Genomic DNA, 25,594 nt, shown 5'->3' with positions numbered 1-25,594 from the left:
GGTGTTCCAATTTTATCGTATGTCAAAGGCCCTAGTTGCGGGATAGTATACTTATCTCGGGCGTTTCGACCATCACGTTGGACCCTTTCCGGCTAATGGAACATCAAGGGATCATTTAGTAAGGGACAAATTTTAAGAATCCTCCTCGGTTTTGTGCACACGCATCGAACACCAGCTCCGATTTTTCGGAACCTGTTGAAACCATCGTCATTTTGAATTGCTCGCCACAAAACCCACCTTAACTCGACCCGAGCTCGGCCTATCGTCAATGGCGTAGTCCACGACGGTGGCTACGTCCTTCCCACCCCCACTGCCCACCCGTGTCACCACCCCGTTGCGATAGCCATCCCCGGCCACGCTTTTCTCTCCCTCCCATACCTTGTTACCTTGTTCTCTCTCTCCCTCCTTATTACTCTTTGTGAGAAATATACCAACAAGGCAACAAAAATCCATGTTTTTTTTTTAACAAAACAATGGAATTGTCCACTCTAAGAGATTGAAAGTGAAAGACAACTAGGAGTTTGCCCCTCTAAAAGAATTGGTGTCGATGTCATTTCGACTCGACTGGTATTGGCAGTGTTATAGTCCTGTCACAAGAAAGCAATTTCGTTTGAATCATCTAGTCTCAACATGCATGATCTACCTTAGGCAGACCCAAGAGACAGACTTAGCTTGGTATTGGAAAACTATCGTAAAACACCACTTGTACCAAATAATTTTCAATCTTCCACTCACAGCTCGAGCCCCACTAAAGCGGTTCGGAAGTGGCTCAGCCCGCGAGGGTGTCGGCCCCAAGAGAGCCGGCGGCCTCCAAAAGGCTCGGCCGACGGGACCTGACCATGGGGCCTAAACACGCACAACCCGACCTCAAAGGTATGGGAGGCTAGACCCCGTTCGTGCTGGACGGCTCAGTTCGCCCACCATGCGCACTTTTAGCCTTCAAAAAACCAAAGAGAAAAGGTAAGAAAAACTCTCCCCACGATACATTTTTCAGGAAGGATTCTTTGTCCCCATGTCAATCAATCTCTCGCTCATCTCTCCATCCCTTCGTTCATCGACCTAAGCATCATAGGGTCCCTTTTCGTCCTCCCGAGGCCTAGCTCAAGATGCTTCCTTTGCTTTGTGGGGGCTTCATTGCTATTGTTATTTCGAGCAAGAAACTAACCAAATCTTTTGAACATCTCTGCTGAGGTTACCCACTGATTGTTGAGTCTGCTGACCTCCCCCAACGTGGTGCAGACCACGAAAGTGACGCATGAACTTTGTGGTTAAGCAAAAGTTGAGACACAAAACACAATCTCCTTCAGCTCCAAAATTTTTTTTTTTTCCCAATTGTTCTTTAATGAACAAAGCCACTGACCCATCATCGCCCATCGCTTTCGTGCATACATCTCTATTCTTCTGCACTTTCCTTTTTGGTGCGATCCCCATGGTCTTGCAGATACACGAACTCACGCTGTCTTTTGCTTGCAGACTAAGCAAGCACCAATGCCCAAGAAACTTTAGCAGAGATGAGATGATTAAATATGGAACGAATTGACAGATTACCAAGTGCCCGCTTTGAGCCTAAGAAACTAGAAAGGTTGTGCCTAGGAAACTAGAAAGGTGCCCACTTGGGGCTTCTCCTTTTTCCTTTCTCCCCAGCCTCAACTGCAATGTCTACATAAATCGACGGAGCCCGAGCGGCCAGTCGTGGCGGCCTTTCTCGAGCGCGTATCATAATTCGCGACAGCCACATACCCGCTGCGGCTGTAGAACGTCCGGTTCGATTCATATCTGCTAATTGTGGAATCCCTCGGAGTCGAGACTTCATGAAAGGCGAGCCCGTTGTCGGCATCCTCGATCCGCGTCCCGACGCGAACGACGCTTTTTATGTGTAAAATTTGACCCATCAATTGAAAGAAAAAGAAAAAAAAATAGCATTGCATATATTAAGTGCTTAAAATTTTGGGTTAATACCACAAAAAATCTCAAATTGATACACCCATGACAAATTTACCAAAAATTAATTTTTTTATCAACAAAATCCCCAAACTGGTACACTTGTGTCAATTTTACCATCCGTTAAATTGGATTAATATTACGAAAAATCACAAATTGGTAAACATGTCCGACATATGTTCAAAGAGGCCACTTTGTGAAGAATTGTCTGAAGACCCAGAGAAGAAATTCTCATTTAATCCAGAAGTTTGAAAAGGAAAAACCCTACATTAGTACACCCGTCAACTGTCACGTGTCATTCAGGTAAATTTTAACGGAAACTAACGGAAAGTAAATTTATCACAGTTGTACCAATTTAGGATTTTTATGGGTCAAAAAATTAATTTTAAATAAATTTATCCATGTATACCAGTTTTGGATTTTTCGTGGTATTAAGGCTAAAATAAAATTTTATGTGTGCATAAATTTCTAGAGGAGTCAACGCGTTTTGACTTTCTAGTTCTACCTTATATAAATTTATATATGTGTGTGTGTAATTTCAGTATGCTGTTGACCAGTAAAAAAAGGAAGAGATCAAGTCACGGATCGACCACAAAGCTCCAACCCCCCATCTTGTCCTTAAGAGTCAATTTCACTTGGCTCTGCCGAATTTTTTGGAAAAAATAATTTTCATAATTAAAGAAAATATGCATATGACTCGGACATTCGACCCCCCTGCCGAATTTGGCGGAGGAAAAAGTGTTTTCTAATAAACCCAAAAAAAAATTGAAAAAAAAATTTCAGACAACGTCTTGTCGCTATAACAAGACATGGACATGAAACGTGGGGGCTTCGATAATTCAACACGCAAGCGACAAAAAAGAAAATCCAAAATGCTTTTTTTTATAAAAATAAAAAAAAATTATGGACACATGTAAATTCTTTTTTTTTTTTTTTGGGACGAAGACACATGCAAATTTGACCTTCCCACAAAGGGCTAGCGATGTGTGCACAATGCTCCACGTTATATTAATACATATTAAGAAAAATGAAATAAAAAGGGAAAGAAAATATTAGGGGGAAGGTTTTTTAAAAAAAAATGGGCCTTGGAACGAGTTTCGCACGTAAGCCAAATCGAGTCAATACAAGATTGACACGACAAGATGTGGTGGTGGTAGCGGCAGCGAAGGTGCGGGGGATCTTTCCTCCGCTGGTCGGCCGAGGAATTTAAAAACGAAGACCGACCGGCCACCCTCTTTGGTCTTGATGCATATCCCAAAGTGACCGGAATTTACGGCTTAAAACCCCAGCCTCAACGCAATAAATTAATTATGTTAGCTATTTTTTTAATAGGGTTAATACCACAAAAAAATCTCAAACGGTATGCATGCGACAAATTTACTCCTAACTAATTTTTTTACCATAAAAAATCATAAACTTGTACATTCGTGACAAATTTACCCTCCATTAGTTTTTGTTAAATTTTACCGTCGAATTGCTGTATTAGATGATACGTGGTAGTTGATGGGTGTGCTATTTTAATGTTTTACCCCTCTGTTTGTCATGGATTTACCAGTTTGTGATTTTTTGCGGTATTAATCAAATATAACGGAGGGTAAATTTGTCATAGGTGTACCAATTTCTGGTTTTTGTGGTCAAAAAATTAGTTTTTGGTAAATTTATCACGTGTGTACCAGTTTGAAATTTTTTGTGGTATTAACCCTTAAAAATCAAAGGATTTTTTTTTCTTTAATTTGAGAGCATGACTTTTGCCTCTCTTTTTACCCATAAAAATTTTAAATGATAAGTGTACTGAAAATCCTAAAACTTATCACGAAAGTGCAATCGAGTCCTAAAATCTTTAAAAAGTGCAGTCACGAAGTGAGATTGAATATTAAAACTTTCAAAAAAAAAATACAATCAAGCCTTAACACTTCTCAAGTTGATTCAATCAAATCGTAAAATTTGTTAGCATTTTTAGCTTGTCGAGTTGAACGAAGTTAATGAAATGACTTGATTGCACAAACTTGATAAATTTTAGAACTTAATTGCACTTTTTGAAAATTTTAAAATTCGATTATATTTTCGTGATAAGTTTTACGATTCTCGGTACGCTTATCCCAAAAATTAATGGGTATTGCTTTTAAGGTCCTTTTTAGTCATCTTATTCATTCGTGCATCATGGCTGCCAAGTTGAGACTTATACTTTCCACATTTTTTGGTTTGCTCTATAAGATCTTGACTCACTAGAAAGCAAAAAGAGATTCGTACGCCTCTTTGAAGTTAGCATGCTATTTATTAACATGAAAGGCGTGAGCCCTCACAAATCGACACGTTGAAGAAACAAAGTCAAATTTCATAGCGAACTTGATGTTCGATTTCCGAAAAAGAGATACAACAACGATCATTTGGACCATATTAAATCAAATCAAACTCATGATATCGTTTTCATCTAGTTGGATTACGACTAATGTGACCGAGATGACTCGTCTAGATGGATGGCAATTGTCGCGAGCGTGTTAGACGTGTTTTAATTTTACTTTTCATTCCTTAGGCAACGTCATAATCTATCAAAAGACGTAGATGAAAGGAGCATGCAAGAAACACATTGATTTTAATGAGATCGCGAATTTAGAGCATAGTGCATAGTCGAGATTAAAGACTCTAGCTAGATGGAACAAAAGAATGTCTAATGTTATTTTACTCTCTTTTTTTCGACTATACGGACGAGTTTCTAGAAAGCAAACATTGGATGAACATTTTGCTAGTCTTTAAATAAAGAATTAATATCACGAAAAACTTCAAATCAGTACACCCGTGATAAATTTATCCAAATTTAATCTTTTAACCACAAAAAATCATAAATTGGCATACATGTGTAATTTTAGCTTCAAATTACCGAGTAGGATGACACGTGGCAATTAACGGAAGTACCAATTACCCTGCATTTTGTCACAAGTGTACTTGTTTGTAATTTTTCGTGATATTAATCTAATTTAACGAAAACTAACGAATATTTAATTTGTCACAAGTATACCCGTTTAGAGTTTTTGATAGTCAGAAAATTAGTTTGTGGTAAATTTATCATAGATATATCAATTTTGGATTTTTCGTGATATTAACCCTTAAATAAATACGAACACACATTTTTTTGAAAAGGATGAAGTCGAGGGTTTAACGAAAAACATAAGAGCGAGACAAAATCCATTTTCTTTATGAAAAAATCGAAAATAGAGGGACCAACCTTTTCTCTCTCTCTCTCTCTCCACCCCTTTTCTTTTTTCTATTTTCGTGACATCGTGCGAAATAATTCTTTTCCTTCATTAATTATTATCTTGTTATTTCCTAGGGGGAAGGTGCGAGCGAGGATGACCGTGCTATCAATTGCCGTCACACGTGGGTCGGGGTCACGAAATTTCTTCGCAGCAAATCGATATCGGACACACGCGCCAGATCCACAGCCTCGTCGCCACTTGCGTAGCGGCATGCGCCGACACGTGTCCATCGGGGCTCCGGGAATTGACCCCCCTCCCCCCTCCCTACGACGTGTCGCATTCATTGATTTCTCGCCAGCCCCCCACCTTCCCCCTCCCAGTCAAATGAGGTGGTGCCCCAAAAAAGACGAACAAGGGGGAGTTTAATACCGGAATTAGCACGCAATCCCTACGGCCTGACGTATTGGAAAAGGATTGGTTAGGACTGAACTGGGGCTGACGTGAGGCTTCCAATGGAATCGGGAATTGCAATCGCTTAAAAATCGCAGGATCGGAATTGGGTAATGCCGTAGATAGGTAAACAATTTGAAGCTTGGCTGAACGGAGAATGCTGGCCATGGACGGCCCGTCGCGGCGTTGGTTACCTCTCTTGTGGCGGGGGGTCGTCTCTCTATCGCTTGAAAATGAAGACCGACGGACCACGGACGGCATTCGGGATTTCGCTACGGTAGAGTGGGTAAAACTCGAAGGAGAAAGAGAAATTACTCTGGGCTCTGTTGATTTACGACGCGGTGATCTTATTGAAAAGGATCGAAGCCGCGGTATTTATTTCGCTTTGTCGGGTGTTTTGCCCGCAGCTAATTTGTGACAAATTTGTCACGGGTGTACCGATTTGAGGTTTTTTATGTCAAAAATTTAATTTTGAGTAAATTTATCGTATATGTACCGATTTGAGATTATTCGTGGTAGTAACCCTTTTTGTTTTTGCCCTGGTTACCCCTTTTACATCCTCGTGCATTTTATTCTATAAAATACGTTTTTCCCAAAACAAAAAAGAAGACATAAACACGAATGCGTTTCATTCGAATTTAGACCAATTTCAAATGGTTGGAAGAATCAATTTACTTCACGCGTGCTATTTATGTTTCAAGTTGGGTCACAGATACAAATTATCTTGGGCATACTAAAATATTTCAAATTAATTAAAAAAAATCTAATTAAACCCCTCTTTTTCTATAAAATTATGGTCACATCACCCTTTTTTCTTTTCTTTAAATTCACTTTGAAGTTCTATTCCCAACCGAACTAGAACAATGCGAGAGCATCCAATCGAATGAGAATGACACCCCATGATCAAAAGAACTCTCATTAAGATATGCGCAAGATCAGCTGCGCACGCAACGCATAGGGACATTGACCTAGGCAGTGGCACCATCTATTTTGCCTTTAGCTAGAAACGGCCAAACAAAATAAGAACATATAATAAAAGTGCAACGCGACCTAAGCTTGGTTACACTAAATTGAATTGCTCGTACGTGTAAGAAAGATGTGCTTTTCTTTCCATTTTATATACGGGAGAAAAGTGAGGGAAATGCTACATTTATCGAGGTTGATTTATATAACCGGTTTATTTAAATGATGCGTCATATTGTTATTGATAATTGAATGTGACCTGCTTACTTATGAGGCAGTCCGACACCTTGCTAAGCAAGCCAACCATATAAACCAATCTTAGAGGTCTATAACATCGCACGGAAAGTGAATCTCATTTAGCGGATGAGGATATACTTGAGGAGCCAATAATTCTTTGGGGGCAAATATGAACAAGGACGAAAAAGGCGGCTTGGAACACTTTAAAGTTTCTTGTAGCGAAAGTAAATGTGGAATACTAAGATGAATTTAGATAAAAAGAACCTATTATATGGATATTACAAGACGCTTGTCCACGCATTTCGCTCGGACTGTCATACAAAAGTATGACTAAACTAGCGCACGAAACATTACAACATAAATACAACATTATTTAAACTTATGATTAGACGTAAAAGGTACTCATAAAACTAAATTGTCAAAACTATAAAAACAAGTAATCATTATAAATATAGGAATCCCTAAACATAATAAGAAATATTGTGCATATTTTTGTGTAGTAATTAATATATGAAGAACTCTAAATTATATTATTATGCCAAAATGATAATTATTTCTTATATATAAATTTGTTATAATTAAATAGTAAAAAATTGGTTCATTTCTCTTTCTGAGACTATTTTTGGAAAGATCCTCCATGATTTATGGGATTCTCCATGCACTGTAGTGGAGGGTCATCCCATCCTAGTGTGAAGCGCTGTTTGCTTTTGTACCTAATGAATGCACTTTTGGGAAAAACAAATCAGCGCATGAAACAGACATGAAAGAAATGATTGATTAGGTTGATCCCGCTTAAGAGTGACCCGATTCCGAAGTAAAATCTGAAACCTGAGAACTGGATCAGTAGAAACTTGTTAGTTCCAAGTTTGAAAGTATGCATGGTAAGTTTTGGGTTCGAACATGTTTCTACGAATAGATTTCAAGTTTCAAATGGAACTTGTAAAGAACCTGGAGGGAACCTGGAACCGTTCACCCATAATTCTGCCTCAATTTTATAAAGATATAAACACATGGAAAAGTATGATGAATGTTGCAAAAAGCATTCTTCATTATATACTCTATGATTATATTATCTCTTGAGATGATTATTAAGTTGAGATAGGATATTGGTTCTTCGGCCGTAACTGAGATACCACCAATGTTGATCGTAGTCAGAAAAAACTCGATCTATCTTGTTGCTCTTTCCACCCGCTTTTTTACTCGTTAAATTTCAACGACGATGAGTTGTCGAGTCACACCAATATATGATCGAGAAACCACGGCTACTTTGGACAAAACATGTTCTCTTGAAATTAATATATCGACGTTCAGTAATATGCACATATGGTCACGTATAGGGCTATGCAACTGTATTGGATTGCCTGGAAAACCGGTCCAGTTTTAGGGTCCCGTTGGAACTGGTCTGATTCTCGATCTCGAGTGAAGAACCACTCGGGGGCCAGACCGACAAAATCAAATTTGAAACCGGTTTCATAAAGGCTAAAACCGTAATTTTTATCTTGACATTTTTTTCTCTCTATTTCTCTTTTTTTCTCTGTTCTCTCTAACCTCACTCAAATACTTTATGACTCTCTCTCTCTCTCTTGCTCGCGACTCACTCTCCTCCTCGCTTGCTTGCGGCTCGCCCTCGCTCGTTCGAGCCTCACAACCCTCTCTCGTTCCTGACTCGCCTTTGCTCGCTTGCCATCATTCATCTTTTACTTTGGATCGTCTTGTTGCTCATATTATTTTACTATAAAAATGAAATTAAAAAAAACGAACAAAAGAGACACGGGTTCTCAAGTAGACTCTGGAATCGAATTGAAAAAATAAGATAGGTTCAAGGGTAAACAGGAATGGTCCCACATTCTAGAAACTGGGGGCCGGTTCTAACATGGTAGATTTCAATTTCTAAATTCGGAATCTACCCACCCTGAAGTCGATCACCACTGACTCTTCGTCTTCTTTTTCAAGCTCATCCTATTAGGGGTGTGCTTGCGGCTCACCCTCGTTCGTTATCGAACTGGTTCCCGTTTGAACCGGTCCGATAACTGGTTCCATTTTTTGGGAATCAGTTATAACCGGTCCGATTTCCGGTTCCATGTGAAAACCCACCCGAATAGGAACCGATTTTATATGGAGGTCAACTTGCAATTTTATATAGCCAGAATTTAAAGCATTATATCAAGAAGGATGATGGAAGTGATCATTATTTATGGATAGTCTAACTCAAGAGCTTGTAAGCATTATATGGAGCAATTTCCTTTTTTTTTAAATTTTTGTTCTGTAACGAAGAAACTATATATCCAACTGAAACTTATGTTGTTTTATCACGTCCATTAAATTATTGAGATTAAGATAACATACCCTTGTATAAATACTTAAGATTGTTTGCACTATCAAACTTATAACCTTTGATTTGAGTTATAACTTTTCTCATTTGCTAATTGGAAAAAAATGAAACCAAAAAAAGGAACAAAAAAAAAAGGCTCTTGGGTAGACCCTAGAACCGGACAAAAAAAATAGGGTAGATTCAAAAACAGGGTCAAGGGCAAATAGGGTGGGTTCTAGGTTTCAAAAACTATGAACCGGTTATAACAGGGTTGGTTTCAGGTTTTAGATTTGGAACTGACCCACCCTGAAATCGATTACCCCTACATCTTATAATGATTACAGCATTCCGTTAGGAAACATTCACGTATCGTGTTGAAATATCCGGTATCGCTCGCCCGGTCTCCATCCATTCATGCCCCCGTAATTCTTTTTACTATAAAGAAAAAAGGAAGAGGAAGTCGCAAATGGCGTGGAAAAAACAAAAAAAGGCAAACTCGGGTCCCAAAATTACAGTCGTAAAACATCATCATTATTACCTTTTTTTTTTTCATCCGCCAACATCCATCGAGGCACTTCCCCCGTCTCTTTTATTTTATTTTCCTTCCATTTTTTTTTTCTTTTTTTAATCTTTTGTTTTTTTTCCGGAGGTGGGGTTTCCACGAGCTGGCTTTCGGCCATCATCGCGTCGGTTCGTTCTTTCTTTTATAGCGGAAGAAGGAGAAGGCCCCTCTTCCTTTGTCTGCTCCAGACAGCACAACCTTCGACCTCGACCTACGCCTCTAGAGAGAGAAACTAGAGAGAGAGAGAGAGAGAGCTTCTTCGTCAGCTGGTTCAATCGCCACTGATCGAGAGACCCCCGCCGCCCCGGAAAAGCAAAAGGGGTCCTCTTCGTTCTCTTCCTCCCGCCGTCAGCAGCCGCCGCCGCCGCCGCCGTCCCCGGCCTCCTCATCGCTGTCCGGCGTGAAGAGGACGAACGGCGGAAAGGAGGAGGAGGAGGAGTTAAGTTTTCGGAAGAAAAGGGGGTCTCGATCGTATTCGCTCGCGAAGGGTAACCGCGCGCTTTGATTTGGTGGATCTACGGATCTAGCGCTCTCGGGCGGCCGCCCACATGCCCTGTCTCTGTTCCTCTCTTTAGATCTCCGTCGTTTTCCCGTCCGGTGCGATTCGGCCGCAGAGCCTGAGCTGTGCTGTGAGTTGCTCCTTCCTTTCTAGTCTTCCCCCTCTTCGTTTTTCGGTTGGGTCTTGCGTCGTCGCGGTTTGAGCGATCGGGTGTTCTGGGTGCGGTCTTTTTCTGGTCTTTGTCCTAGCTGCTGGTTTTTTTCTGGGTGGTCTAGTTACTGAATTTTTCTGGTGGGCCGCCGAATTGCTGTGCTCGAGGATTGGAATGTGGACGGTTGGATTTGACCGATCCAGTTGCAGACGTGCTTCGGTTGTGTGTTTCGTTGTGTCTTATGATGTCAGTCTCTGTTTCATGGGGCTCTTGGTGGGTTCTCTCTGTTTGAGCTGCGGTAGTCATTGGCTTTGGGGGGTAGACCTAAAGCTGTCCTATATCTGTAGAAATGTTGATGGATAGTTGTGGATAGAGTAGACATACTTTGACACTAGACTACTATCAACAAAACTGCAGGATGAGTAATTCAGTGTTCTTGGTGTTTGATTTTGAGTCTGTGAAGCAATGGATGTGACTTGTACGTAATTATGCAGTTTGCAGGTAAGTGGAGGTTGTCAGTTTCTGGGTTGGAATTGGTGGTGCATCCGAATTGGATGTGGAGCCAGACTTGGAGGCTCACTTAGGTGAGATGAGGGATGTTATCGAGGTTGATAAATTTTCTGAGGGCTTGCTGGCGGCCGTCCTCGGACCGTTATGTGCACACGGGTTCGGATTTAGGGGGCCGGCAAGATGGACTTCTTTGGTACAAAGACACCGGGCAGCACTTGAATGGGGACTTCTCAATGGCGGTTGTTCAGGCCAATAATTTGCTCGAAGACCAGAGCCAGATTGAGTCTGGCTCCTTGAGTTTTCTTGACTCAGGTCCTTATGGCACCTTCATTGGAGTGTATGATGGCCACGGTGGACCTGAGACATCGCGTTTCATTAATGATCACCTTTTCCAGAATCTGAAGGGTAAGATAATAACCAATTTTTTTCTATTCAGTCTTAGAAGCGTCTTCCAACAAGGCTTAGTCTGTTCTGAATTATCTTGATTGTTATTTTCTTTCTCGAAGATCATTATGTCCTTTAGTGCTCAATTCAGACAACGTTCTTTGTCCATCATTAATCAGTTGCATTGTCTATGATTTGCAGCGTTTGCAACTGAGCAACAATCTATGTCGATGGATGTTATTAGAAAGGCTTACCAAGCAACTGAAGAGGGATTCTTCTCTCTTGTTACTAAACAATGGCCCATGAAACCCCAGATCGCTGCTGTTGGATCTTGCTGCCTGGTTGGTGTTATTTCTGGTGGGATGCTCTACATTGCCAACTTGGGCGATTCTCGGGCTGTTCTGGGTAGGGCTGTGAAGGCGACCGGCGAGGTCCTCGCCATCCAGCTTTCGTCGGAGCATAATGTGTGTATAGAGTCTGTTCGGCAGGAGATGCATTCTTTGCATCCAGACGACTCTCAAATTGTGGTATTAAAGCATAATGTATGGCGTGTAAAGGGCCTCATACAGGTAAGTCTATTGACTGCAAAGCGGTGAAAAATATTTTTCTTCATTTTTGCCTTTCCCATTTCTGGATTTTTTTATTTCCGGATAAGGTGCTGTATGGGGGTGCAAAGTCATTAGGTTAGTGCAGTTGGGATCCAGGGATGGTCAACAGGAAAGATGAGTTAGGGGTGAAAAGTCATCTAAGCTCTGTGGGATGAGAGCAATGGCTTCCGTTTTAAATGTTACATCTATAATGTCCAATTGGTGAGCTGCTTGACGTGACTGAAATTGAGTAAATAGTTAAAGTGGATAGTTGCCGATTCATGATGATGCATCTGAATATATTCACCTTCAATGACTGTAACTTTTTATTTCTTTGCCATACTTCAATAACTGTAATTAGCTTTCTCACTTATTGTGAAGATTGGCGTGAATTGAAATTTTCGTTTGTGTCACGCTCCTCGCTTTGGAGGGGACATAAAATCACAAAGCCACAAATGGAGCTGTTAAAGAGAGAGACTCTAAAATATCTGTCAAAGCGTTCACATCCCAAGTACTACCTTTAAAATGGAAACCGGGAAAATGCTGTATTGGTGGCATCAGGAGCATGAAACATGAATGATAATTGTTTTATCTGTAGTCTGTTGTAAACTCTAGAGTTGTTCGTGGAGGTTCGTCATTTTGGTTTTTTCCCTAATCTCCTAGTTAACGCCAAGTGAAAGAAAAGATGTGGACAAGCTCTTGATTTAAGATTGCACTTGGTCGTAGTTTTAGGAAGATATCTTACCAGAAGGAATTCATGTGATGGGTAACCTAGGTGGTATAGTAACGGGACATTCTAAGCAAGATCTTTGCCTTGAATCTCTTTCAATTCTGTCATCTTTCTACTTGAATCGTGAAATAAAAATTGATTTGTTTTTCTTTCAAGATGATTTGCTTAAGCAGTAAGTGTTCCACTGCACCAAAGTTCACTGTCAAAAATTAATTTGTTCCGGTCACTTTTTTCTTTTTTCTTGAAAGATGTAGTCTTGCTTTTAGGTTGACAAACCGTTTTCTGCAGGTTTCTAGATCCATTGGTGATGTGTATCTGAAGAAGGCCGAGTTCAACAGGGAGCCTTTATATTCCAAGTTTCGCCTCCGTGAACCTTTTAGAAGGCCAATTTTAAGTTCTGATCCATCTATATCAGTGCATGATCTCCAACCTCATGATCAGTTTGTGATATTTGCTTCTGATGGACTGTGGGAGCACCTTAGCAACCAAGAAGCAGTTGATATAGTTCAAAATCATCCCCGTAATGTAAGATTTTCTTGCAGAGACTTTTCTCTTTTTAAGTGAGATCCCCAGTCCTGATCATTCCCTATATTTCTCTTTCATTTTCAGTAACTAGTAAGAGTTTCATACCCTTTGCTCGAGACGATGTCATAAGATTTCCCTTTTGTTGCTATTTGACAAAATCGTTTGTCTGTTTCTTTTTTAGACGTTTTTTTAGTATGTATGAATTTTCACATCAATATTCTTGAATTTTGCTGATTTCTAGTCTTATGCATCAATATATCATGTGAGCGCTCTGCCTGTGAGCTTTTTATGTTTCTTTTTCTATTTCTGTGGGAATTGTTGAAGCTTCAGTTTTCATAGTACATGCTATCTTTGGTGTTGATAATTTCCATGCCCATGCTTCTCGATGTTTTGACTTTGAGACTGATAGGTCTGGTGTGATCGTGGGTGGAGAAAACCTATTTGATGTCTTGGAGAATATCCACTATTTTGGAGACCTGAATGTTGCATGATTTAATCCGTAGGACTTGCTTTAGCATTTAAATGCTATAGATCTGATGTGACAGTTATCCACTTGCTTCCATCCAGGGAATTGCTCGGAGGCTTGTGAAAGTTGCCCTGCAGGAAGCAGCGAAGAAAAGAGAAATGAGGTACTCCGACTTGAAGCAAATTGACCGTGGGGTCCGCCGACATTTCCACGATGACATCACAGTCATTATCGTATTTCTTGACTCGAATTTGGTCAGCAGAGCAAGCTCAACCAAAGGGCCCACCGTGTCCTTGAGAGGGGGAGGTATTAACCTACCTGCAAAAACTCTGGCCCCCTGTGCAACACCAGTGGAAGTTTAGTGCTGCCTAATGAAGCTGCTAAACCGGTGCTACTAGGATTTACTGTAACAATCAGCTTGTTAAATCTGAGAGATTGAGAAGGTGCGGCTCATTATTAATTCTTTAATGTAGAATGTAACATTTTACCCGGGACTTGTATTTTATGTTAGCTCACTTGATCACGACGATGGGAAGAATCAGGGGGGGAAAGCTTCAAAAGTGACAGTAAAGATTCTTGTGGGAAACTCTTTTTACTTGTATCTGTTTTCCCCTTTAGTGATCTAATTTTTGCATTCTGTATATCACATTAAGGTTGCCCTTAATCCAAGTTCTTTTGGAGTAGTTTACAGTAAAGAGCGGCATAAAGATCGGTATAGAACTTTGATCGTGAAATGAAGTTATGCTTGTCAGGGTGCAAAAGAAAAGGCATCTCTAACTATTACTTTTGTTGTGAATCTTCTGTTGAGTAGTTGGTGAACTCTACAGTGCAGATGCTAAGAGTTCTGTTGGGATGTAAAGCATGAGTTCTGCTGATGCTTCAATGCTTTCCTGGGAAATTTTTGTTGTGTGAACAAGGTATATGTATTTATACTAAAATAGTCATCGAATGGCATTACTCCCGCGAGCGGGATTGATCACAGTCAGATCGTTATGTTCATCCGGTCACGGTGGATTGTTTCAACGCACGAAAATCTCACTTACATGACCTCTGATGCAACTGCTTGCCTTTTTGGCATACCTAATTTCCAGCTTACTCATTGTCCTGGTCCTAGCACTTTCGAAGTTGGTGATATATAAGGGTGGATATGAGGAGTCCAGTTCGGCCACATTACCTTGAAGCTGATGGCTACGTAGACCCGTGAACAACGATTACCTTGGTGAGGCAATTACCGTTCTGCTTGTCTAATTAATGTTGTTTGAGTGACGGTGGAAAGTCTGAAAGGGGTGTTGAATAATGAACGAATTTCCAATGCCACATCTATTTCACACTTTGGTGCCACCTACATTAGATCTGTTACTCAAGAAAAAATCTGGCAACTTCGAATTTGGGAGGCTATAGGTCCTCAAGATTGCACAACCATTAACTACTTTTCCTCTTCTATTCCTCTTAAGCTGCTTTTGTCGAAGTCGATGCTGAGGTTGTCGACATCCAAACACCTCAAGCTCGTGGACTGGAACGAGACACTGTCCATTTCGACATGGAATCTCTGATACCCGACTCCATCGATGCTGAAGCTCTGAGAAGTCTCGCGGTCCATTGATCTGCGAGGTCCACCGCTGGCTGTCGATTTAAGAGAGTTGCCATCGGCCAAGTGAAGTGCTTCTTCTAGTTCTTGCCACACTTGAGTCATCGTAGGGCGCTGTTTCGGCGATTTCACCACGCACTTCAGAGCAAGCTGACCCATCTTCAGCATCACCTTCATGTTGCATGGTTGTGAGAGGAGATTGGCATCCAATATTCCTGTCACGTCTTCTCTTTCTAAGCTTGGTCTAGCCTGCACTCAAATGACGACATGGTATTAATTCCCCTTAATTTTCCTTCTGCATTAGGCAAAGTGCAAAATATGCCTGTACATTCCAGAATTGCTGGTTTTGAGATCTTAGTAACATGTCGATTACGATGTGGACAACGGCTAAAATCTTCAATCACCTACTCTCATACAACCTAAGTGACAATGTATTCAGTTAGCTAGCCTGAATCGCACCTAATGAATCTCCAAGAATCGCTTCAATCCATGTCGAAGATGTCCTACCGATCGGTCAGCATATTCAGGAGCGAGACTTGCACACATCCAATAGACTAATTGAATCACGATGGAAGCACGATATCTGAATGGCCGATCTAGCTACACAGATGTGCATAGAGACTTTCTGGCTTGGGATGCTGAGCAACTTACTTAGTTGACTCGTGACTCTCTTGTTTACCTTGGTTATTTAAGGTCCGAAATGTCGATTCTTATGTGCAAAAACTGTAAATCTTGCTCGACTTGTAGGTGACCAACACACACTCTATGCGAGCAACCTCATTCGTGCGTACCGAATGTTAGGCTCGCTGAATAGGAGACCTTAATGTCATACATATTGTGACAATAGAATATGAAGAGACTAATTTTCTTACCCATTCTATAATATGATACTTAGAGTTGTTCCTTCCGGTATCAACGGCAGGCCGGGCAGCGACCAGTTGCAGAAGTATCACACCGAAACTGTAGACGTCGCTAAACGGAGTCAAATGAAAGCTGGAACAATATGCAGGGTCAAGGTATCCCGGCGTCCCCTTGATCTGACTGCTGACATGCGACTGATCCTCGACCGGCCCTGACTTGACAAGCCCGAAATCCGAAACCTTGGCTTGAAACCCTTCTCCTATGAGAATGTTGCTCGGTTTCAGATCGCGGTGGATGATGCTCGGCTTGACCTCTTCATGCAAATGAGCAATGCCTGAGAAATTGGAGCATATCAGTAATAGAACCTTTATTTCATCACATGCCTTAGTTTATCCAAGTGAAAAATGAGTGAGCAGAAGCTACCTTTAGCTGCTCCAATGGCTAGGTTAACCCTCTGCCTCCATGTCAAGACCCTCCCTCTTCTCCCTATATATGGCCAAAGGAGGAAGGAGAAGATTCTCAGTTTTCTCGTTTTCATTTATTATACATTCGAAGTTATAGAGGAAGAAAAGAATGTTAGAACATCAGTTCAAACTTACCCATGATGTACTCAAGCAATGAACCGTTGGGCACATACTCATAAACCAGTATCTTAGCACCTGTTGCTCCTGTACAATCACGTATTCAATTAGATTTTCCTCTTCTGAGGCTTATGCCTGTTGAAACATCAAAATTCAAATTCGATAATCTTTTTCATGTACCAATTCTCTTTCGTCTTTACTTTTGTTGAAAGTCCAACCCAAAAAGTTTGACCACATGTATATAAAAAGCATATATAAATTCATTGTTAAGCGATATGGGCTACTTCAATTTTTTTTAAATTCGAAAATATCAAATTTTGATGTATTACACCAATAAAAATATAGTGCAGTTCTCTAGATAAGGAGTCAAAAAAGAGGAAGATTTGACGCTATGTTCTTACCTGGTTCTTCACAAAAGCCCACCAAGCTGACAAGGTTCCTGTGCTTCACTTTAGAAAGTAGTCTCACTTCTGTTCAAGAAAACACTGCAGAATAATCAGCCACCTGAAGATATCATCCTCAAAATGGACCTCATGAACAAAACAAATATAACTCTTCTATATATACGTGGCACAATACGTCTAGAGCCTAAATTACCATTACCATTCCTAAATTCTTCGACACTCTGGTGGGAGTCGGCATGAGGTTTCTTGATGGCTAGTGTTCCTTCGTCATGGAACGTCCCCCTATAGACATTGCCGAAAGCTCCGGATCCGACCAAGCACTCCTCGCTGAAGTTGTTGGTCGCCCTCACGAGCTCCTCAGGCTGGAACCTTCTCAGCAATATTTTATCGTCTTCCAAATTACTTCCAGCTGCAATATATTGTCATTCAAAGCTCAAACCTCTTTATTTACAGGAGGATATTAGGAACAAGAATGAAGTACCCTGAAGCGCCATGATTTCTCGTATTGATGAACTTTCGGGAGTTTCAGCTTTACGAACCACGAATCGGCTCTCGTCATTTGATTTGTAAAGATCGATGTCCCATTAACTAAGTAATGGGAGAAGTTGTGGATGAATGACAATATGATATAGTTCATGCTGAGGTTTCAATGCTACGGACTAATCTTCTTGCTTTAGGATTCATGTTGTCTCCTCTCAGTGTCACAACACAATGAGCACTTCAAAATGTTTTCCTGTTTACCTTTTCTAGCTCGAAATATGAATGTGGTGGGAATAGACTTACAAATGAACATTGTAAGATAAATATGCATGCATGTTTTGACTTGACTTGTGTTGGAGCAAAACAGTACACGACACAGACACGACACGCTTTAAGCCTTCAAGTATCATGCTTAGAAGTGTCACTGAATCAGAGTTCCAATTCATTTTTCACTGCCCTTCATTATCATTGTTCATTAGTTCTGTTACTCTGTCGTCACTGTTTTCCTTCTTGGGAATGTTTCCGACTCGCGACACGGGAATCACTGACCTTTGCTCGTTATCCGGCGATGGCGGTGCCGCTTGATGGCGGGGAGCAGCTTCCTCCTGAAGAAGAAATAAAAGGTGACGCCTGTCAACAGAACGGACATGGCTATGACCGTCGCTCCCAACACACTCGTCCGACTGCTCGTCCCGGACTTGTCCTGAGCCCGCATCGGGGCCGATGCAGGACCTGGCGATCCGCCCATCGGTTCCCAGCCACACAACCGGTTTCGCTCTTCCTTCGGATTCTAATTATACTTCTCGAAACCGAAACCAGGAGCTCGTAATTTGGTTCGAGGGCAGGATTTTAAATGGATTGCCGGCAGAGCGAGACAACAACATAGTCAAATCGAGAGAGTCTGTGTGTGTGGAATCGTTGTCAACAGTCTTTGCTGTCTCGTTATTCCATCTTGTCATGCAAGACCTGGTCTGTGTCTTCGGACGGCAAACAGGCCAAGCAACCCATCCTAATCAGGAACCACTTTGCACGTCCGGGCGAGACGTTGTCCCACGTCTCGATAAGGATCCGCAATGCTCAAACGTACGTAGACTTCAACAGCAATCTATAATATCATACGTTGACCAGGTATGCATGTCCGGACAATTATTCTTATGATTTTTCAAATGAATATACAATTTCGTGTGTCGTTTGCTTCATCAACAAGCTCCTGGGACGTCTCCATTGATAAAAAAGAAAAGGGTAGAGAAAAGAATCGATTTGGGGAGTAGCCATCTGCAACTTCATTTCTAGGATCTGGTTGGGTTCACACACGTTCTGTCGTGTTCTTGCATGTTTCAATGTGGATTGTCTTTGCTCGGAAGATTCTCCGAAATATAAGGGGGATAAGATATGTAGGAATTAGTTTTGTATCATGAAATTTTGCAGCCGAAGGAACAAAAGAGACGGTTATAATAAGACGGCTTGGTCCCAACAAAAGCTAACCAATAATTTCAAATAAAATAAAATTTGGTTGTGTCAAATGATATAGAATTTGATTTCAATGTTGTTTGGATGATACATAATGCTAATTAAGACACTAATGAGGAAACAAGGGAAATCGATTCCGTTTAATTCGCTGAGTTATGATAAAGTACTTTCGGGTGACTAACCAAATCACGAAATCGTTCCCGGCTATTGGAAAGCAGTGTCCGAACCAAAATAAGGGATTCATGAGGAATGATCTTCTGAAACTAAGGGATATTTGAATACAAAACGGCCTTCGTAGCACGGTATCAAAGCCGGGTTTCTGCCCCGATTTAATTCACATGTGGGCACCGCTCGTGAAACTTACCGTTCTCAATCCGGCTCGCATGTGAGAGAGGTATCAAAGTATTTCCCATCACTTCTCTACACGGCTCTTTATATGTGTGTGGTATCATCCACCTATTAAGTTAAGCTTTTAAAATAGTCGGCGGTGGCTTTACACATAATTTCACATAGTACGAGAGCAGGCCGTCCCGAGTTCAGTATATATTTCGACACTTAATTTTAAGCCAAAGCCCGACCTACGAGTGAGGATGAGTGTTAGATTAATTAAATAAACTTTCAGAACCGGGTACTTCTTGGAAGTTTCCATAATTATTCTTTTTTCCCAAGGGAAATACGGGCCGGATTGAATTTTCGAAAAGGAAAAAGATAATTGCCACAGGCAGAAAGTGAGAAGGGGGCCATGAGAAAATTTGATGATAGTGAGAGAAATCACATGGCTCATGCTTCTTCCTCCTTTTGCGGGATGAACCCTTTACTCCTTCCATCAAAGACGAACAGGTCTGGGCAAGTTGAGCAACTGGAGATCCATTCAGATGTCAAAATCTCTATGGCTCCCCTGAATCTCTTGGCTTTTGTGATTTTCTCTGGGAATTTCAGATAATTTATAAAAGGGCAAAAAGAAAGGTGAAAGTGATTTTTTTTTCTATTTGGAGTTTTCAATGAACTCCCTAATCTTCCTGGAGTAGCTGGACATGCAATCTTATAGCACAGCAAATTCAATGCAGTTTCTGACATTGGAGAAAATGTGGGTCTTGCATTTAGACATTCTGCCTCTTGCTGCAGCAAAGCCTGACAAGAGGAGGAGTTCTGCCCATACCAAAGTGCAGATTCTGGGGTCCGAGAGTAGTGACGGATGAGAATATTTATTGAGAGAGATAGATTGGCACGCCCGTAGTAATTATCACTGACATGTCGGGGGCAGAGCGAGCCCCCCCATTTTACCCCCGAGTTCTGGCATCAATTGCATTCCATACCCACGCCACAAGTTTAGTCTGGTTCTGTCCCCAGAACCACATTCGAACTTGGGTTGTCACTAACTCCTGAGGTTCATCCACCGCGCATCGGTTTGGTCCAAACCTGTGATGCAGCTTGCGGTTTGGAGAAAATCGGGTATGCATCTACGCCGTTCTTTTGCTGTCTCCCCGTGATTAAGAACTGTTTGTCCGAGTGAACGCTCGGATTTCCTTTCGTCGTATCGGCAAAAGGGAGGACCGACGACGCTTCAAACAGGGTCAGGGCGTTTTCTTTTCCATTTGAAGCTGTGTCCTCTGCTTCTGGCAGTCGTTGATTCAAGATGGCAATGCATCTGGTGCAAATGAAGTGCGTACCGTGGCAATTACACTGGCAAATGCCGGTCCAAAACACTTACACAAGTGATTAAACATATTTTCAAGGGAAGAGATCCCGTAGAGCTTTAGCCGAGAATAGACTGATTTGTGCACCAACTCTGCATCATTGGTCTCTGTTAGCGAACTCTGCGTAAGATGGCAGTTAAGTAATGATCCATTGCCAAACCCCATAACCACCAAACTTCCTACTTCCCACCTATCCAATCTTCTCCTACTCCTTGTCTCTCTTCTTTATGGTTTTAAATTAAGATGTTTTTCCCTTTCTCTTGCCAGACCCTTGGGGTATATCTCCACGCTCTGAATGAATTGCAGAGAGCTTGCACATGCGTATTTACCACAGGTTCCATATAGAAACCGGTTTGGTACCCAACAAAAAATAAGTAGGATCCAGTAAATTCCGCCGGTCAGGGTATGGGGGGTCATGCAATGTGTGAACCCACAAGTGGCCCGAAACACCCATTATTGTACAGCTCATAGTCAAGATTTCAAGACTCCACTGCATGATATCCCAGACCACATTGCATGATCTGCATCAGAGACTCTGAAAGACCCCGGAAAAATGAAAAGAAGAACGGTTCAATCGCCTTGGCTCTTTCAATTTCGTAAGCGATAATTATTGAACGAAAGATTGATGGACCGAGTTTAGTTGAGGAAAGATAAAAGAAGATGCGATGTAGAGAGAGAAATGGCTAACTCTTTCATCACTCAAAACTTTTGTACATACACTGATCCATCTCAGGGAACAGGGGCTTTACTAAGAACTACAGAAAGAAAATGTATCAAAGTCTACAGCAAATCCTGTATAAGAGAAGAGCCTCCCGAAAAGCGACCGCCTCTGTAAATATTAAAAGAAGAAACTTTTTTTTTTCCCCACTGCGATCCGTTTTATAAGAGGATTACAGATCCCTTCTGCACAACGGGCAAGATGCGTGCCGCAAGAGCCACTTATCAATGCACGGGAGATGGAACATGTGATTGCAGTGAGGCAAGCTCCGCACCGTCTCTCCGAGCTGAAAGTCCTGAATGCACAAAACGGAACGTGTTTCGACTTAGTTTCCTACCGATACCAGGGATTGATCACGGATCGATGACTCTCGTGGAAGGCGAGTTAAGGGGACAAAGGAAGCGACAATCATACCTGAAGACACACTGAACAAGAGACTCTTTCTCCAGAAGCATCCATGTCATTGCTGGTGATGGTTATTTTGGGGATCTTTTCGACTGAATCTCCAGGCAAGCCCTTAGTGCTGCTCGTGTCAAAGATGTTGTGAACCTCCTCAAAGCTTGGCTCAACAGCGCCCATCTAATAAAAAGCGTCGACGTCGTAAGCAACCAACTGATCACGAGCAATGCCGATCATAATACATTTAGGGGGGCATCGCGTTGAGTTCTAATCAAAGGGACGGTACCTGACTTTGCACTGCACTCAGCATCGCCGGCCCGATCCGTTCGCGAACAAGCCTCCCGCTTAAGAGGCTGACGATGACATCAATCTGCAATTTTGGGGAGGAAATGGTCAATTGGGAGAACGGTCGATTAGCATTACACTTCTTGGCTAGAGAGATTAGGATCAGATCCACAACGAAACCACGATCTGCAAGCGATCGGATATCTGCGAAATCCCATACATCTGCTCTGCTAGAAACAGATGTGACAAAAACATTCCGGCCCCCATTGATCAATCAAAGGCGGCAGTTGAAAGTTTTGAATCGTGCGCTAACTCACCAAGTAAAGGAGACACCCGATCCCCGATTCATCCGAACGCCAGAGAACGAGGGACGACTCGAAGACTTCGATCGAGAAGACCGCCCCTGAAATCGCTCCGACGGCAGCCCCCCGGACGAACCCGCTCTCGGTCTCTTGGCCTATCAGAGCCCCAGTCATGGCTCCCAACAGAGTACCAACTGCAGAACCAAAAAGACACCCAAAATCAAACACTTTATGCGCACCAAGAACGAAGAACAGAGTATTCTTCTCAACAACAGAGTCCCCAAAATCTCATCTTGCGAAGAGATCACGCCGTTCCGGCATTTGCCCCGAGCAGTTCTTAGAAGTTAGAACATCGAGCGATCGAGATCACGAGCAAAAAATCCGCAGAACCCTAACACGTCGTCCCGTGTCGTTCCCCAAGAAATCCCCATCTCCGCGCACCGACGCGGAATCAGAAGCGGCATTGGGGATCCAGGCGGCATCCCCCCCGCCGGAAAACCCCACCAAGCGCGCGCGAAATCACGGGCAAGAAAAAAGGGGGTAGAAACAGAAAAGAGGGGGGGGGGGGGGGAACGAACCCAGAGCGAAGAAGAAGGTGAAGATGGCGGAGAAGACGTTGCCGACGGCGGCGGACACGGCGGCGCCGCACATTCGCCGGACCCGCTCGAGGGAGTCGCCGATGGCGGACGCGAGAGGGGCGCGGAGCCCGGAAGGACACGCGTAGAAATCCATCGAAAGCCCCCCACCACCACCACCACCACCACCACCACCCCCACCACCCCTCCGCCACCAACTTGTCACTGCTGCTACCGTCCTTTCTCGGAGAGAGAGAGAGAGAGAATCCTGGATTGAAGAAGTACGGGATTATGGGAAGACCCAGAGACGGACCACTTGTGTGTGTATATATATAGAGAGAGAGAAGGCTAGCCTAACATGATGATGCTTAGCTCTCAAGAGAAAACGAAAAGCGACCGCATCGACCTACTCGCATTTAAGGCCCAAACCCCGCCATACCCTTTCCCCTCCTTTTCCCTCCTCCTCCTTCCTTCCCCGTTCGTTTTGCTCAATGCAATTCCTCCCTCTCCCTCTCCCTCTCCCCCTCTCTCTCTCTCTCTCTCTCTCTACATGGTTTCTTGGAAGGGCGGTCTTGTCCTCGTTTTCGTCTTCGTCTTCACCTTCGTTTTCGGGCTGTTCAAATTCGTGTAGCGCTCGCCGTCAAAGGCACGGGGACGGAAGATTGAAGGAGGAGAAGCTTCCGTTTGACGGCATCCGACGTGGCGTTCCGACCAACTCTCTCTCTCTCTCTCTCTCCCCTTTCTCTCTAGGCTAGGCAGTAGGGGTTGCCATGAGAAATATCTTCCTGCGGAGCTGGCTCGGTGAGAGGGGGGCCCCCCCCCCCCCCCCCCCCACTAGCTCGGACCAACGAGAGGCGAAGCATTAGCGATGAGAAATTTCATAAGAAGAACAGATAAAATAAATAACGGGTTGATACTACGAAAAGCCTCAAAGTTATTATATTTACGATAAATTTATCTCAAACTAAAATATTACACTTGCGACGGATTTACCTCATGCCGAACTTTTTAACCACGAAAATCCCACAACGGTATATTTGCGAAAAATTTACCGTCCATTAGTTTTTTTTTAAATTGGATTAATATCGCGAAAAATCACAAATCGGTACACTAGTGACAAATGGAGGGTGAAACCCTAAATTGGTACACCCGTCAACTGTCACATGTCATCTAGCTCGGTAATTTGACGGTAAAATTTAACGGAAGCTGACGGAGGGTAAATTTATAACGGGTGTACCAGTTTTGGGATTTTTTGTGGTAAAAAAAAAATAATTTTGGATGAATTTATTACAGACATGCCAAGTTTGGGTTTTTTCGGTATTGATCCAAATAAATAATAATTAAATACGAAAAAAAAGGAAACGGGAAAAGGGAAAGATTAGAATTTTTGTTTGGGCGGGCTCGGACAGCCGAATTTATGCCTTGTTGCGGTTGGACCAAATGTTTTGTGAAAACTGGCTGCAATAATTCGGTTGATATCGTCGAGCTTTGATGTCCGAACCAATTTATTGCTATTTCCGGCCTCGGGTCAGGTGAGGAGTAGTAGATGAAGATAAAAAGAAAAAAAAAAGGAAAAAGGAAAAAAAAGAAGAAGAAGAAGGAAATTTCGCTCTTGAGATTCCCCAGTACCCAGAAAAATTAATTCTCAGAATTAGGAAAAAAAAAGTACACTGATAAAAAACCGGTCGCATTAATTTGAGCTGATAAGGGGACGAGGTGACGGGGGGATTCGGAACTTTCGACGCGATAGGTGCGGTACGATCGAAAGGCCGAAATTATTGAATTTTCTTTGAACCGTCCCACGAGCTTTGTCACAAACTCGGTAGGAAAATCACCAATCAATCACGATGTCGTGACGGCTCAATTGTCATGTCCAACATATTGTTTGAGAAAAGTCTGTTCGTATACACTAGATTGTGATATATGAAGTACTTTTCGCTTTCCCTTCGAAAAAATGCACGTGGGAATTTTCGTGTGAACATTTACGAGTGTGTTTCAGGTAAGTCAGAGTACATTTAGTGAGCAAGGTAAAAGTCGATCTAGACGCACCCCCGGTATTTTGTTAGATAATACTTTCACTTGTATCTGCGCAAGACAGTAAAGTGAGGGGTTTCTCGAAATTGATCTGAAAATTGGCATGTTAATACCTAGTAATGCAATTTGCATGACCATCTCTTTTCCTCTTGATTGGTACAATATGAAAATTTTATTATACGGTGGCTTTGTTGCCTCGATATTCGATCTATTTATTTGGAAATCCCACATTTTTCATATGTAATTTTCGCGCGCGCATATATATATATATATCGGCTATTGAATCATGTTGGAATATCTGCATTATCTTTTAGTCCGGAATTTTGGAATATAAATGGCCTTAGAAAACAAATAAAAATTAAAATGAGCAGGGGGTCAGTGGGGGCACCGTCAACTAAATGAAAATTAGGAGAAAAAAATTAGGTTGAACACGTATTTGGTAATGTGCATGTTGCGCCCAAGCAAGGCTACAGAAAAGGGCACTTGTCCTTGGTGTATTCATCCTTTCGTCTCGGACTCTCGCTTATTACTTAGCAACAACCCAGAATTGAATTTGAAGTGAATCAGCAGATCTAGTAATGTTGTTGCTCATAAGCTTGCAAAATGGGCTTTTTATCATTTAGGAACTGCATCATCTTTCTTTTTTAATGATCTCCCATCTAGAGTAAAAAACTTAGGTTGCGTTTGGTC

General features: G+C 42.1%; 3 protein-coding genes across 4 annotated transcripts; 1 reads left to right on the top strand and 2 right to left on the bottom strand.

Annotated features, from left to right (window-relative positions):
* Positions 1–9,814: 9,814 nt before the first annotated feature.
* Positions 9,815–14,205, top strand: LOC115685323 (probable protein phosphatase 2C 60). Of its 2 annotated transcripts, none has more exons than XM_056313812.1 (5): positions 9,815–10,287; positions 10,803–11,223; positions 11,404–11,771; positions 12,808–13,079; positions 13,612–13,823. In XM_056313812.1, the coding sequence occupies exons 2-5, from the start codon at positions 10,905–10,907 to the stop codon at positions 13,631–13,633; spliced, it is 981 nt and encodes a 326-aa protein (XP_056169787.1). In that variant the 5' UTR covers positions 9,815–10,287; positions 10,803–10,904; the 3' UTR covers positions 13,634–13,823. The 2 variants fall into 2 exon arrangements, with proteins under 2 accessions (XP_056169787.1, XP_030466235.1); XM_030610375.2 differs by having other exon boundaries at positions 9,818–10,287; positions 12,808–13,044; positions 13,612–14,205.
* A 731-nt stretch (positions 14,206–14,936) lies between these two features.
* Positions 14,937–18,172, bottom strand: LOC115685953 (receptor-like cytoplasmic kinase 176). Its single transcript, XM_030611113.1, has 7 exons — positions 17,974–18,172; positions 17,120–17,353; positions 16,942–17,010; positions 16,559–16,627; positions 16,383–16,445; positions 15,971–16,293; positions 14,937–15,347 (listed from the first exon to the last, which is right to left on the bottom strand). The coding sequence occupies exons 1-7, from the start codon at positions 18,170–18,172 to the stop codon at positions 14,937–14,939; spliced, it is 1,368 nt and encodes a 455-aa protein (XP_030466973.1).
* A 3,087-nt stretch (positions 18,173–21,259) lies between these two features.
* Positions 21,260–23,054, bottom strand: LOC115683603 (NEP1-interacting protein-like 1). The gene is made up of 5 exons (XM_030608152.2): positions 22,874–23,054; positions 22,311–22,489; positions 21,995–22,078; positions 21,724–21,888; positions 21,260–21,604 (listed from the first exon to the last, which is right to left on the bottom strand). Exons 1-5 carry the CDS (start codon positions 23,025–23,027, stop codon positions 21,482–21,484), a joined length of 705 nt encoding a protein of 234 aa, XP_030464012.1. The 5' UTR covers positions 23,028–23,054; the 3' UTR covers positions 21,260–21,481.
* Between the last annotated feature and the right edge of the window lie 2,540 nt (positions 23,055–25,594).

Source organism: Syzygium oleosum, unplaced genomic scaffold (genome assembly GCF_021117445.2).
Source record: "Syzygium oleosum isolate NSW1041296 unplaced genomic scaffold, Sole_v2.1 Sole_v2.08, whole genome shotgun sequence".
NCBI lineage: Eukaryota > Viridiplantae > Streptophyta > Magnoliopsida > Myrtales > Myrtaceae > Syzygium > Syzygium oleosum.
This window is presented reverse-complemented; position numbering and strand designations above follow the sequence as displayed.

Excerpts from the sequence above, each read along its gene's own strand:
- LOC115685323 (XM_030610375.2), top strand. The coding sequence starts at position 10,905 with ATGTTATCGAGGTTGATAAATTTTCTGAGGGCTTGCTGGCGGCCGTCC. Across the intron at positions 11,224-11,403 it reads CCTTTTCCAGAATCTGAAGG|CGTTTGCAACTGAGCAACAA; the intron begins GTAAGATAATAA and ends TATGATTTGCAG. Across the intron at positions 13,045-13,611 it reads TTCAAAATCATCCCCGTAAT|GGAATTGCTCGGAGGCTTGT; the intron begins GTAAGATTTTCT and ends GCTTCCATCCAG.
- LOC115685953 (XM_030611113.1), bottom strand. The coding sequence starts at position 18,172 with ATGGGCGGATCGCCAGGTCCTGCATCGGCCCCGATGCGGGCTCAGGAC. Across the intron at positions 17,354-17,973 it reads TCGCCGGATAACGAGCAAAG|CTGGAAGTAATTTGGAAGAC; the intron begins GTCAGTGATTCC and ends AATATATTGCAG. Across the intron at positions 17,011-17,119 it reads TGGTAATTTAGGCTCTAGAC|AAGTGAGACTACTTTCTAAA; the intron begins GTATTGTGCCAC and ends TTTCTTGAACAG.
- LOC115683603 (XM_030608152.2), bottom strand. The coding sequence starts at position 23,027 with ATGGATTTCTACGCGTGTCCTTCCGGGCTCCGCGCCCCTCTCGCGTCC. Across the intron at positions 22,490-22,873 it reads CACCTTCTTCTTCGCTCTGG|TTGGTACTCTGTTGGGAGCC; the intron begins GTTCGTTCCCCC and ends TTGGTTCTGCAG. Across the intron at positions 21,889-21,994 it reads TGAGTGCAGTGCAAAGTCAG|ATGGGCGCTGTTGAGCCAAG; the intron begins GTACCGTCCCTT and ends GCTTTTTATTAG.